The 13,041-nt window shown below is 45.1% G+C and overlaps 1 protein-coding gene and 1 pseudogene across 6 annotated transcripts; both read left to right on the top strand.

Moving 5' to 3' along the window:
* Positions 1 to 278: 278 nt before the first annotated feature.
* Positions 279 to 4,277, top strand: LOC146701289 (leucine-rich repeat-containing protein 31-like). Of its 5 annotated transcripts, none has more exons than XM_085467681.1 (6): positions 279 to 482; positions 868 to 970; positions 1,113 to 1,217; positions 1,296 to 1,460; positions 1,595 to 1,750; positions 2,024 to 4,277. In XM_085467681.1, exons 2-6 carry the CDS (start codon positions 916 to 918, stop codon positions 2,479 to 2,481), a joined length of 939 nt encoding a protein of 312 aa, XP_085323807.1. In that variant the 5' UTR covers positions 279 to 482; positions 868 to 915; the 3' UTR covers positions 2,482 to 4,277. The 5 variants fall into 5 exon arrangements, with proteins under 5 accessions (XP_085323807.1, XP_085323808.1, XP_085323809.1 ...); XM_085467682.1 differs by lacking the exon at positions 279 to 482 and having other exon boundaries at positions 489 to 970; positions 2,024 to 2,501; positions 2,640 to 4,277; XM_085467683.1 differs by lacking the exons at positions 279 to 482; positions 1,113 to 1,217 and having other exon boundaries at positions 492 to 970.
* Positions 4,278 to 9,806: 5,529 nt separating this feature from the next.
* On the top strand, positions 9,807 to 12,625 carry LOC146701290 (kinesin-like protein KIF1B; annotated as a pseudogene). The gene is made up of 8 exons (XR_014922306.1): positions 9,807 to 9,989; positions 10,088 to 10,221; positions 10,322 to 10,383; positions 10,478 to 10,623; positions 10,802 to 10,983; positions 11,076 to 11,147; positions 11,248 to 11,369; positions 11,463 to 12,625. The product of XR_014922306.1 is annotated as a kinesin-like protein KIF1B (transcript).
* Positions 12,626 to 13,041: the final 416 nt, after the last annotated feature.

A 13,041-nucleotide genomic window follows, 5' to 3' on the forward strand; every position in this document is an offset into this window, starting at 1 on the left:
GAAACATTTTTTTTGCATACAGGTATAACAGAATAGCTTTAGTGTAGTTGTTGTTTTAAACTTGAGTATGAACTTATACAAAATGCAGCAAGATATTTAAAAAACAGTTTTGTTGATTAAAAAACACTATATCGGATTCATATCGGTATCGGCAGATAACCAAATTTATGATATCGGTATCGGTATCGGACATAAAAAAGTGGTATCGTGCCATCTCTAGTTTACATGGCAACGGGAGGAAACAACCCGGCAAAATAACACATGACAGCGAGATAAATTTATTGGATTGCCAGTCAGAGAAGTGTGATTCGTCACTCCAGTAAACACATCTCCACTGCTTTAGAGTCCAGTGTTGAGATGCTTAAATCACTCCATCTGACGCTTTGCATTGTGTTTGTCAGTGTAAGGCTGGGATGCAGCTGCTCAGCCATGGAAACCAATGAAGTTTGGACATCTGTAACAACAGCAGACTGCAGATATTGGTGACTTAAGTGCACTATGAGCCTTAGCATCAGCTGACTCGCTGTCATTTCCAATTACTTCCACTTTGTTATAATATCACTAACAGCTGACTATGGAATATTTAATAGCGAGGAAATTTCATGACTGGACTTGTTGCACTGGTGCATCCTATCACATTACCATGCTGGAATTCATTCAGTTCCTGAGAGCGACTCGTCCTTTCACACATGTTTGTAGAAGTAGTCTGCATGCCTAGGTGCTTGATTTAATACACCTGTGTCCATGGAAGTGATTGGAACACATTAATTGAATGATTTGGATGGGTTAGGGAATACTTTTGGCAACATAGTGTATGCCTGACCTTACAAACTCTATGATTATAACAGTCATTTTCACTGTTTTCAGAACACAAGTTATGGTTGGAGATATCATGACCGCCACCCCACCATACAGATGTTTTGGGAGGTATTTGATGAACTAACTGAAGAGCAGAGGAAAGATTTCCTTCGTAAGTACTTGCTGAAGCCTCCATTATGATATGTTACTGAAATCACACTGTATCATATAAAACATTAGATTTTTCTGCGCTTTACCAAGATACATTAGAGAGCAGCATTGTTCTGATTAATATACTGTAAAGCTGCTTCTAGCTGGTGGACTGAGCCGCCTCACCTTTCACCTGGCTCACGTCACACACCTGGAGAGACTCGACCTCCACCTGTGTTGCCTCACGCGAGATGATCTAGAGGCTCTGAGTCAGTTGCTACCAATCTCACACGCCGGACACTAATCGCATGCTCGCTGCAGCAGTCATGTGACTCGTTGTTTTTCAGTCCAGGTGCTGCCCTCTCTCACTGCACTGACCGAGCTTGATGTGTCATCCAATAAGGAAGTGGGAGGTGTGGTCCACCTGCTGGTCTCCGCCCTCCCTGCGACACAAATGAGGAGGCTGCCATTCAACAGCTGCTACATGAGCAACGAGTCCTTCACTGCTCTGGGTAACACACACACACACACACACACACACACACACACTTGTTTATTTATAGAAGTTTTCCTTCAAGTCATTCTCCCTGAATACCTCTTCCACCCTCTAGCCTGAAATGGTGAAAACTTTGTGTTTATGCATCAGCCCTGGCGGTGTCCTATCTGCGCACGGTGGATATTTCCTGGTGTAAAGTGGTTGGCGGTCACTTGGCGCTCCTGCTGGATGCTCTGCAGCCATCAGTCGTCAGCGAGCTCTGTCTTTGCAGCTGCGAGCTCACCACTGATGACATGCAACATCTGGGTAACTAACACACAATGACATTATACTTTTTCTTTTTTGGTCTGTAGTGGATCATTAGGCTGCATAAATGTATATTAAGACAAGTAAAGCCTGAAGGAAATTGATATTTCTTTCATTTATTTCATGCTGCCAGCATCTGTAGCTGTCGTATAAAACAAAACAATGAAACTATTCGGTGTTATTTTTGTCTCCATCAGAAACATTGTGAACAAAACAGTAAAGTGAACAGGCATAAAGTGATCAGTTATCAATGGGTCCTCTTCCTCTGTGCAGCTGCCGTGTGCAGACGGGGCTGTCTCTCCTCACTCCGTGCACTGGATCTGTCCTACAACAGCTTGGTGGGAGACAACGGTTGGTGCAGTCTGTTTGCAGCAGGAGGTCTGGGCTCTCTGGAAGACGTGGATGTCAGTTTGCGACCTTCAACCTCTGCTCCGTGCTCAGCCTGGCTGCCCGCTCTGCTCCGAGCTCTGCCTCAAATTTCGGCGCTGGCTCGACTGGCCATGCAGAGGTGGACAGCTGACTGTCAGGAGAGAGAGCAGCTCAGGTACTGTCTGAAAAAGAGGAGCGTCCTGCTGGAAAGGGATCCAGATTTACAAGACACATCATCAGCATGTAAAGGGAACAGTCAGGAGAGCCTAGAAGAGAGTCAGCCTGAGGAGATTGGAGCGGACCGCACTGGAATTTACTGTCAAAGAGCGACCCACTTTGTTGCTTTATTATTATTTTTTTAAGTCTCTGTTACCACAAGAAGGTCAGTGTTGACGTCAGCTGCATCACGTCTGATGTAAACTGTGTCACACGTGATGGTTTCAGGGAATACTGGGAACTTACAGAGTTAAGCACAGCTGGTGTGGGTTATCATATTTGTCGTCTCTCACCTTGGCTGCAGGGTCTGGGTCTTTCCAATGCAGCAGTCCTAACACTTGAGACACACATGCCGAGAAGTGGGGATACCTGGAAATGGACAAAGGCTTTCAGCAGAGTTTTAAAGCAGCTATTCAGGAAAAGAGCTGTGAATTATCTGCATACCTTGTTAGGTAATCAGCTATTTTGGGGTTCTTTAACAAATCAACCAAAAGGTCGACTGAGTATTTTCTCGTCAGAGTACCTTCACCGTTCACGATGATGTTGAGCACAAGCTGGAGCGTTTGATGGATGTTCTTTGCATCAAAGAGCTACGAGGAAATCCCAGAGATTAGAGACAGGATATTATGTGAATCAGCATGAATGTTGTTTGTTGTTCAACAGATAAAAACAAGAAGAGAAAATAGAAACAAAGTAAAAAAGGAACAATTGTTTCTGCCGTTAAGAAAAAAAAATTGAGTCATGGCAGAGACCTGCAGAAGTCTTGAGTCTCATTTGATGACATTTTGTCAGATTGCCTTGTAATTTAAAAAAAACAAAACTGTTTTTTGAGCAAAAGTTCTCCAGGTTTTTTTGGAGTTCTTTCAAAGTTTTCTTATTTTTGGACGTTAGCTGCTTTTTCACTCTTTTTCAGTCCAGTCTGTGCATCTGAACATTTACAGAAAGATTTCTTTGTTTCGTCTTTAGACACTTTGTTAAACGCAGATCCCAGCAGAGTTCGCCTACCTTCTCTCCAACCTTCTCAGGTTTTGTGGATATTATACATGGTTATGCTGAGGATATGTCGGCTACTTTCCACTGGAAATGCCTTTTGGTTAAACTGTCAGCGAGGAATTTGCACTGTTACATTTTTATATAACTTTAATGCAAAAAAAACAGCTGCTTGTTTAAGTGAAAATACACTGATGGGGTTTTTTTCTATTCATGAACAGGAGTGTGATCAGTTTAATAAAAGAAAAAATAACCATAACCAAGATATGAGGGGAAATCTTGGACAAATACAAGCAGACTGGAGCAGCCAGCGTTCAAAACACCGACGTTCAAGGTAACAGAAGGTTCCCGAGCCACATCCACCCAGCTGGTTTCTGTGTTTCTTGTGTATTTGTGTACACTGTGACTTCATGGCTGTCTTGGGCTCCAGCTCTTGTTTTGGTGTCTCATTAATTTGATTTAATGTCCTGCTTAGTGATAACATCACTCTTGGCCTCCCTGCACTGGCTTCCAATTGAATTTAGGATTCATTTTCAAGTTCTTTTATTGGTTTTTAAATCTTTAAATGGTCTGGCACCTGCTGAAGCCCTATGTCCCCACTCGTTCGCTCCGGTCAGCTGAGCAGCTGTTGCTCTCAGTCCCCAAATCACGGCTGAAACTGAGAGGAGACCGAGCGTTCTCTATCGTGGCTCCTAAGCTTTGGAATAATCTTCCTCTTCACATTAGGCAATCGACATCAGTGCTGGTTTTTAAATCCAGATTGAAAAAGCATTTTTATTCACTGGCTTTTGACTCAGTGGTTGACTGACTTGTATTTTATTGTTTTTCGCTATGTTTATTATTGTATCGTATTTATTATTCTTATGGTATCTATTATGTTTCTATTGTTCAGCAGTTTGGTCAGCCTTGTGTGTTTTTAAAGTGCTATATAAATAAACAATGATGATGATGATGAACATAGTAACGTGTGTTGGGTTGCTCTGTCTTCAGACTCACTGTCAGACTGATTAGACAGTGAGTCTGAAGGTGAGAGTCCTCACTGCCCACGCCTGTCTTTGGGTCTGACCAACACCGTTTCCTGTGTGTCATTCCCCCCTCGCCTTCCCCCCATCCGTCCTGTCTGCACTGACCTCTCCAATAAAGACAAAAGGCCTCATTTTCTGAAACTCTTCCTATCCCATCACCTTGCGAAGAATCACTTCACCATGTTGATTAATAAGGACGGTGGGAATGGTTTGAAGTCTCGTCACAGAAAATGTGCCAAAGGCAAAGAATCTGAGCTTGAAATAAAATGAAATGAAAGATCAGCCCCACACAGGGGTTAAATTCAGATGGAAACTCTTATCACACAAAGAGAACAAGCGAATAAATATATCTGAGTGTGGCCCCTTGACTGTCACAGTGTAGCTGACATTTGATCTTATCATGTGTTAAAGCTATTTTAATTACTGAAGAGAACCAGTGTCAAACTCAGCCCAAGTATGGTTGTACGTTAATCCTTAAAGCAACAACGTTTTTAAAGTTGCAGCGTCATTTTTACACCACACCTAAAATCCCACTAATCGTCCGGGCTCTTCACCCTATGACCACACGCTGGGGTATCTAACACCACATGACCCAAATGGAAACTATGTCAGCTGAAAGAAACCCATCGAAATGTGCAACACTTAAAACTTTGCCTGATTGGAGCATGGCTTCAAATACAGCCCTGAAAACAGACAGGCGGTCGTTGGCATTTCGCCCTCGTTCCTGAGAGACTACATCGATGTATCAGTCAACAAATGAACTACTGTGGCGTCACAGCTGGGGCCTTCTCTGTGTCGTTTATAACACAGAGAAGGACCCAGCTGTGACGCTGAAGTGGTATCTTTAAATTAGCTGTAGGTGTGAATGCTTGTCTGTCTCTCTGTTAGCTTTGCAACAGACTGGTGATATTCAGAGTGCACCATATGTCTGGTATTATTTCCCTTCCAAATTAGTGCTTCCTCTTAGTTGCTGGTCTAAATTTGTTTCCTTTCATGTTCAGGCCGTGTTAGTGTTGTCTCTGTGTGTAGCAGGTTTTGTCTCCATGTTTGTTTCACTGTCTGCCTGTCTGTCTCTGTATTCTGTACTTCTGATAGACGTCTAATTTTGCCAGTCCCTCTTTTTGTGCGCCTTGTACCTTGTCACTCTCTGTGACCGCGTCTCACTTTGCCAGTTCCCATGTATTTAGTCAGTTAATGGTGGTCTGAGTAACCCTCACCACTTTGTTCTCCAGTGTCTTTGTTCCTGTTCATCCTACATATTTTCCCCCATTTGTTATTTATTTCTGCTGTTTGCTATTTATATTTTATTCCTGCACAGTTTGCTTGAAGCACTCATATTTTGTCTATTCTATTCATGTGGATCTTATCTTTCTATTTCCTTGCTTCCTTTTCTGTTTACTTTGCTTCTTGCCCGTGTTTCGTCCTTTTGCGGTGTCTGTGTTTTTTTAATCCTATGGTCTCTTTTAAGTTTGTTTGTCTCTTTACTTCTTCAAACTGAATTCAAAGTGGAGCAAATGCTATATAACATTCTCATAGTCTCATTCACACTAACGTTGGTTCTGTATCTTGTAACCAAAGGAAGCTTCAGCATGCAGACTGGAGCCAGCGATCAAAACACGTGCTTCCTATTTTATTTTGTTGGTTATGTTGAGTTTTGCTGTAACTGTCTCGTTACTCCTGATTTGTCCCTGCCGTCTCCTCTTCCCTAATGACCGTCCTGTGTGTTTATTGTTTAATCTTCTCCTTTCGTCACCCAGCTTCACTGGTCATGTTTCCTAGTGTTATCCCCCAGTATAGGTTTCTGAGTTTCTCAGTTCCCTGTCAGATATTTCATATCATTCTCTCCGTCCAAAATAAACAGGCTGCCTTTAGTTTATCCTTGCCAGCCTGTGAGTCTGCATTTGGGTCTTCTTTTTTCATAACAAATGATCATACTCCCCGCAGATTGTGATAGTGACACCTCCAGGCCATGCTGCAACTCTCTGGAGCTTTCCGCTCTTCAGGAACTCTCTCTGCAGGAGGGGGAGATACAGGAGAGGTGGAGGAAGATCTCAGCCTGGGCGTCTATTGTCTTATGTAGTCTGGAAGATGAGTGGATGGTGGGGTGGGTGCAGTTTTCTCTGTGGTGGGGTTGGGTGGACTGTCCCGGGCTCTGTGGGGCCGGGAGGCGCTGCTGCACTGGGCCCCGGTCTGGATGGGCCTGGGCCCCCTTTCCCTGGCGGGGCGCGGAGTATGGGGGTGTCACCAGGGTGCAGAGGAGGCTACCCCCCCTCTGTCCCCTTCTGGCTGCCTCTGCCTCAATTTTATCCCACAACTTAGACATTCACATTACTCACACTCTCATTACACATACATATAGGATCTTGGGGGTGGGCACAATACATGGATACATGGATACACGATACATGTACACCCCACCCCTGGTGTCGTTGCCCACCTCTCAATTTTAAATACACGTAGACATTGAGGGCTATCAGGAGGGACTATGCGCTTACCTGCTGCTCTCTGGCAGGTAGCTCCATGCCCTCCTGGGTTTTAAATGCACCTTAGAACACACATGCATCAACACTACAATGAGCGGGTTGAGGGAGGTTTGGAGTCTTCTCTCACCCCCATTCTCTGCGGCCTGCTGGAGCGGGGGGGCTAGGAGGAGGAGTTGGCCGTCCGACTGCGGTCTGGAGTGTGGGGCCTCCCTGCTGCTGCGGAGTTGGGGTGGTCTGCCTCTCCCCACCGCAGGGAAAAGGGTAACACCACCTGGGTCTGGGTGCAGTTCCCCCTCCAGGGGCAAGGGTACCTAGACCCGGTTTGTAGAGTACGCTTGGGGAGTGTGATCGTGTGTACAGCGTCTCTTTATGTCTGTCTCCACGTTGGTTGAGTGTGGAGTAAGTACATATGAGAGCATGAGGGTGGGAATGGATGTTTGTGTCTGTGTGTGCCTGTATGTCTGTGTCTATATGTCAGGTTGGGTATCAGGCGCCACCTCTCTGGGGACATCTCAGGCCCTCCAAGGTTTGGAGGCCTATCTCCCCCTACCACCACTTCCCCTGCCAGTGGCGGACTCCCTCAGACATCGGTGCGTTGGTGGTTCTTTGTGTCCGGGGATGCGCGTCCAGGTACACACCGGTTCACTCCTTGGCGGCCGCTTATCGGGGCCTGGAGCCTGGGGCTCGCTCGGGCCACTTCGGAGGTGGGGGTGCCCCCGGCCTCTCGGCCTGGGGCTCGGTCACTCAGGCACGGCTGGCTGCCGGCGGAGCTCACGGGCGCGTCACTGCAACTCCCCCTGGCTTCTGCTCCGCGGCTGCTGAGTGAGCCCTCATCTGGGACTCTCCTCAGCTCTTTCTGGGACAGTGGCGCGGCTGCCCCTCTGTTGGTCTTCCTTGGTCTGTTGTGTTCTGGGGGCCTCTGGATGTCTGGAGTTTTGATCTCCTCCATACCTGCTTCATGCCCTGGAGGACGGGGCTGTGGCCCCCCCACACCCTCTAGCAGATCATTACATGAAGGAACCTTTTTAAAAAACAAGCGCGTCCATGCTCACAGGTGCTCACACACACAAACTTCACCCTTTTTGGCTCCTACCTCAAAGCACACTGTGTTCTGTTGATCTTATGTGCTGCACAATAATGTTTAATATTTAGTATTTACTGTCATATTCCCATATATCATTGTGATGTTGTTTATTCTATTACTCTTGTTCTCTTCTGCTTGTTTTCTTTTTTCTTTCTCAACAGGTGATCCAGGTGATTAATAGATGCATTTTTTTTCTTTTTTTTTTCTATGGCTTTGTGTCCAGATATCAGCGCTCACCTGGCTGGTACCAAGAAGGTTCAGCAAGTGCTCCCCAGACCTGGAGTCCTGGACAGATTCTTCCCAGACCAGCCTCAAGCTGTGCAGCAGATCCGAGCGACATTGGCTGACCTCTACACTCTAGACATGGTGAGAAAAAGGGCACGGTTTGTTCATTGTTTGGAAAATTTGGCATTAGATAATCCTCACCTGGGTGTTGCTGTTCAGTGTAAGCAATATCATTTGCATTTTATTCCTCTGATTTATTTCTCTGTGGCGTTTATGAACTCGTATTTCTTAGGCTGGCTTTTAAGGAAGGAGAAAAGGTATGTATCAGTTGGCTGGGAAGAAAGATGGAGGTGGAAAGGATGTGCAAGCTATGGGACAAAGTTGCTGAGACTAGGTTAAAAAGAGGTGAGGATCAGTGAGCAGGAGTGTGGCTTTGTGCTGAAAAGAGCACAACAGATTGTTTGGAGAGAAGGTGAAGGAAAGTCAGCTGAAGCAAGACAGTTTGTGGAGTTTGTGTTGGACTGTATGTTATGCTGGGAGCCTGGGGATTAGTGCACTTTGATTCCAAGTTAATACTAACTAGTGTTTCTCACTGGTTTTTGGGTGGTGGAGTAAAAGGGATTGGTTGGTGGCTGTTTCTAATGTTAGCCTTTTCTTGGTTTTCTTACAGGCAGGGTAAAGACATGGTGATGAATGAGTGTGTGGGCCGTCTGCTGAGGACCAAGAGCTCAGGACAGTCAGACGGGGGTGTCGCAGCAGGAGTCACCGTGCTCGACAACCCTCTGCTGTCCTGAGATGTCACACTCCTGCCTGCACATACAAACCACACTGAAGTCAAAGTTCCACCTGCACCTCCACCTGTTCTTGCAACAGCATGAAAACTGACAGAGGTGAGACAGAAGAAAAGTTCTTCTCTATTTTTTTTTTTTTTTTACTAAGTTAAGGAATTAAGTTAAGAAGAGTGATTAAATAAATAGTTTCTTGCATTTTTGATTTAATGATTGTGTTTAGGATTATTTCAGAAACATGTTTAGAGGATCTTTGTAAGCCTGTATTTACTTTAAAAGAAGGGAAGCACTTCTTCATCCTACAGAAAAGGTGACACATTACAGATGAGTTCATAAAAAGTGTCTCTGTCACTCTTTCAAGGCTCTGTCACTTTTTCTTTTGTACTGGAACAGCATGTTAAAGTAGGCCTAGGCTGCCATCTTGTGGCAGTGTGTTGTTACTACAACATATGAAATTGTGTTTCTATTGGAAATATAATTCAGCACCACTGAGCCGCTCTCTCAGTTACAAACTGAACCTGTTTTGTAGACGTATAAATCACTAAGTACAGTGAAGCTTTTGGTTTTGTAAAAGTGTTTCTTATTCTAAATGCATGTTGATTTTTATCAGGGTGAAGAGCAGTTAGCAGTGCATTCATGGACATCTTTAAACTATTAATTGAAGAATCTTTGGTGATGATGGCATGAACTAGAAGCGTGAGCTCCAGGTGAGACTGCACAGAAGAACAAGTGTCCTTAAACTGCATCAACTGATGACGTCTTACAATTTTATTCCACTGTGTGTTTTTATCATTGAATGTTTCTGTCTTTGTGTACATGTAACGCAGACACTAAAGCTGAGCCAGAACTTCATGCTGAAGAGAAGGATTCTTTTAAAATGCATGGGGGAGCAAGCGAGTCAGATACCAAGGGCACAAAGATGAAGCAGGTCTGATCGGAAACCGTTTATTTCCAGGCCAGGGAGCACAAATAAAAACACCCTTAAAAGGTTCCCTCCTGCTCAACCGCGTCACTCCCTACGGAGAGAAGATCTACATGACCTTATCTGCGTATCTGGAGGTCAGCCGCTGCTCCGCCGTGTTGTACCTGTTTGTACGTGTTTTTAAGTCTCTTGATGTCATCGTGTCTAACACACACCCTTTATCTCCTCTCTGCAGCTGGACCATTGCATCCAGCCTGCCATTATCACCAAAGACATCTGCACGGTCTTTTACTCCCGAGACGCCAAGATTTCCCCACCCCGTTCTCTCAAGAACCTCTTTGGGACTGGATACTCCAAAACTCCTGACTGGTAAATCTGGGCTGCTGCACTGTGGCCATCTCTGTTTCACAATCAAAGATATCTGCCCTGTTACAAAGTTTCCTTGTTCAAAACTTCTGCTTCATTATAGCAACCGAGTGACTGGGATCTACGAGCTGAGCTTGTGTAAGATGTCTGACACTGGAAGCCCAGGTGAGCGGCCATGAAACATGTTTAAAGAACGGCAGCTGTTTTATCATAATTCTGTGGAGAGCTTCATCCTAATGAGGGCTCATGTCCTGAGCAGGGATGCAGAGGAGGAGGAGGAAGGTCCTGGACACATCAGTGGCTTATGTGCGTGGAGAGGAGAACCTGGCCGGCTGGAGGCCCAGAGGAGATAGCCTCATCCTAGAGCACCAGTGGGAGCTGGAGAAGATGGAGCAGCTGCAGGAGGTGGGGCCTTAAAAGATTCATAAAGAAATAAATCTGTTTAATATCGTAGAGGGAAAAATGACTTTTCAACTCAAAGACCAAAGTGCTATTCTAAAAAGTTTTTTCTTAGAGTACAGACTTTACATGACTAACGTCCCCTCTTCTCCCCACCTCACATTCGCCCCCATCTTTCGTCCAGGTGGAAAAGACCCGTCACCTTCTGGGAGAGGCGGCTCCCGTGGGAACAGCTCCCACCACCAAGTCCCTGAGTGAGTCTCTGTCCCCCAGCGTGAGCTCCAGCACTCTGTCCACGTCCACCTCCGTCTCCTCGCAGATCTCCAGCACCACCTTTGAAAGCGTGAGAAGGAGCTGGCCACCAAGGTGAGAAAAACGTGGGCTTAGTGGGCGTTCTTGTTGCTGCCTTCTTCCTTCTCTGCTCGGAGCTGATCGGTCTTGTTCCTGTTGTGTTGTAGTGCCTGCGCCTTCTGACACACACCTTCAATACTGAATACAAGCAGCTGGTGAACAGCATCAGTGACTGCAAGGTGAGAAATAATACAAAGAAATAAAAAAATAGCCTTTCTGTGTCACATCAGGGAGTTCCTATATTGACGTCTACCTCATCCTGCTGTTGTTTCACTTCAGCTTTCTCTCATCTCACCGATCGGACGTGATCCATCCGTGACGAGCTTCAGCAGTGCTACCCTCACCCCTTCCTCTACCTGCCCCTCTCTCTCGGACTCCCGCTGTGGCTCCATGGGCCAGAAGTAAACATATTTTTAGGAACATTGACCTCGATCTGCAAACGGTTATTGACAGGTTATCCATTTGATTCTAACTTGGTGTGATTTGTGTTAAAGGACCCCTGAGAACAGCTCACGTGCCTCCAGTCCCTCCTGCTCAGACTGTGAAAACTTCCCGATGGTTCCCACTCTGGAGACCTCCTACCTTGCGCGGGCTGCAAAGAACGAGTTCCTGAACTTGGTGCCTGATATTGAAGAAATGCGACCAGGGTGAGTAATGCCATATTAACCCAAATACTGTCACTATGACATGTGTCTCACAGACCAAATGTAAGTCGACACTCATGTTCTCTAGTTCAAGCGGAAATGATGTGGATCGATTCAAATTCCTGAGCCTGGATGATTTCAGCTGGAAACAAACCAACTCTGCTTCTTCCTCAGATAATTCAATTCAATTCAATTCAATTTTATTTATATAGCGCCAAATCACAACAAAAGTCACCTCAAGGCGCTTCATAGATACAGAGAAAAACCCAACAATCATATGACCCCCTATGAGCAAGCACTTTGGCGACAGTGGGAAGGAAAAACTCCCCTTTAACAGGAAGAAACCTCCAGCAGAACCAGGCTCAGGGAGGGGCGGGGCCATCTGCTGCGACCGGTTGGGGTGAGAGAAGGAAGACAGGATAAACGACATGCTGTGGAAGAGAGACAGAGGTTAATAACAGATATGATTCAATGCAGAGACGTCTATTAACTCATACTGAGTGAGAAAGGAGACTGGAAAGGAAAAACTCAATGCATCATGGGAATCCCCGGCAGGCTACATCTATTGCAGCATAACTAAGGGAGGATTCAGGGTCACCTGGTCCAGCCCTAAATATATACTTTACCAAAGAGGAAAGTTTTAAGCCTAATCTTGAAATCTTGTCTTCTGAATCCAAACTGGAAGCTGGTTCCACAGAAGAGGGGCCTGAAAACTGAATGTGTTCACTGACCGGTGTTGCCAGCTTTGGTGGCTCGTCTCCCGCTCGAAGAGGACCAAAAAGAGAACAATACAGTGTTCAGCTGCCTGGCTGTGCTCTACACACACAGCCCTGCTCTGGTACAGTAAAAACCACATTTACATTTGTTTACATTTCCAATGTAGAGGATGAGTTTAGATCACTGTGGTCCAAGCTTGTCGTCAGTTATAGAAACTGGATGTGTTTCCTTACATTTATTTTGTGTTGACAGAAGTCTTTGATTCATATTGATTATTAAAGCGGGCTTTAACCTGTGGAGAAACGCGTGTGCTCTTGCTCCTTCAAATGGTTTTCTTCAGAGATTTCTCACTGTTTGTACACATGCTGAGTGGCTAGTTTTGAAAACACTTACTTTACCTTTACTACTCTGCTCAGAAATGCAACCTGTGACCTTACACAGCCCAAAAACTTATCCTAAAACATAAATTAACAAGGACAGAAGCTTTTTACAAATGCTTCAACAGTGTAATTCTAACAAGGTATGCAATACATCTAATGTCAGTTCAGAGGTATGAAGTGATGACACTTTGACATCACTGAATAAAAGCAGTCTTGTCATAATAAGCTTTGCTGTGGACAGTTGGCGCGTTCATGTTAAACTTTTTCTTACAAATAAAAAAGGTAATCAGATGTTAAGTTTGTTCAGTTTTAGTTGTTCTCATCGTGTTGCT

The sequence above is a fragment of the Copadichromis virginalis genome, linkage group LG9 (assembly GCF_057382275.1).
Source record: "Copadichromis virginalis isolate Kocher_CV1m ecotype Utaka linkage group LG9, C_Virginalis_male_GT1.1, whole genome shotgun sequence".
Classification (NCBI taxonomy): Eukaryota; Metazoa; Chordata; class Actinopteri; order Cichliformes; family Cichlidae; genus Copadichromis; species Copadichromis virginalis.

Coding starts and splice junctions, on each gene's coding strand:
- LOC146701289 (XM_085467681.1), top strand. CDS start 916: ATGTTTTGGGAGGTATTTGATGAACTAACTGAAGAGCAGAGGAAAGAT. Junction 1,461..1,594: donor CGAGTCCTTCACTGCTCTGG/GTAACACACACA, acceptor TTTATGCATCAG/CCCTGGCGGTGTCCTATCTG. Junction 1,751..2,023: donor TGATGACATGCAACATCTGG/GTAACTAACACA, acceptor TCCTCTGTGCAG/CTGCCGTGTGCAGACGGGGC.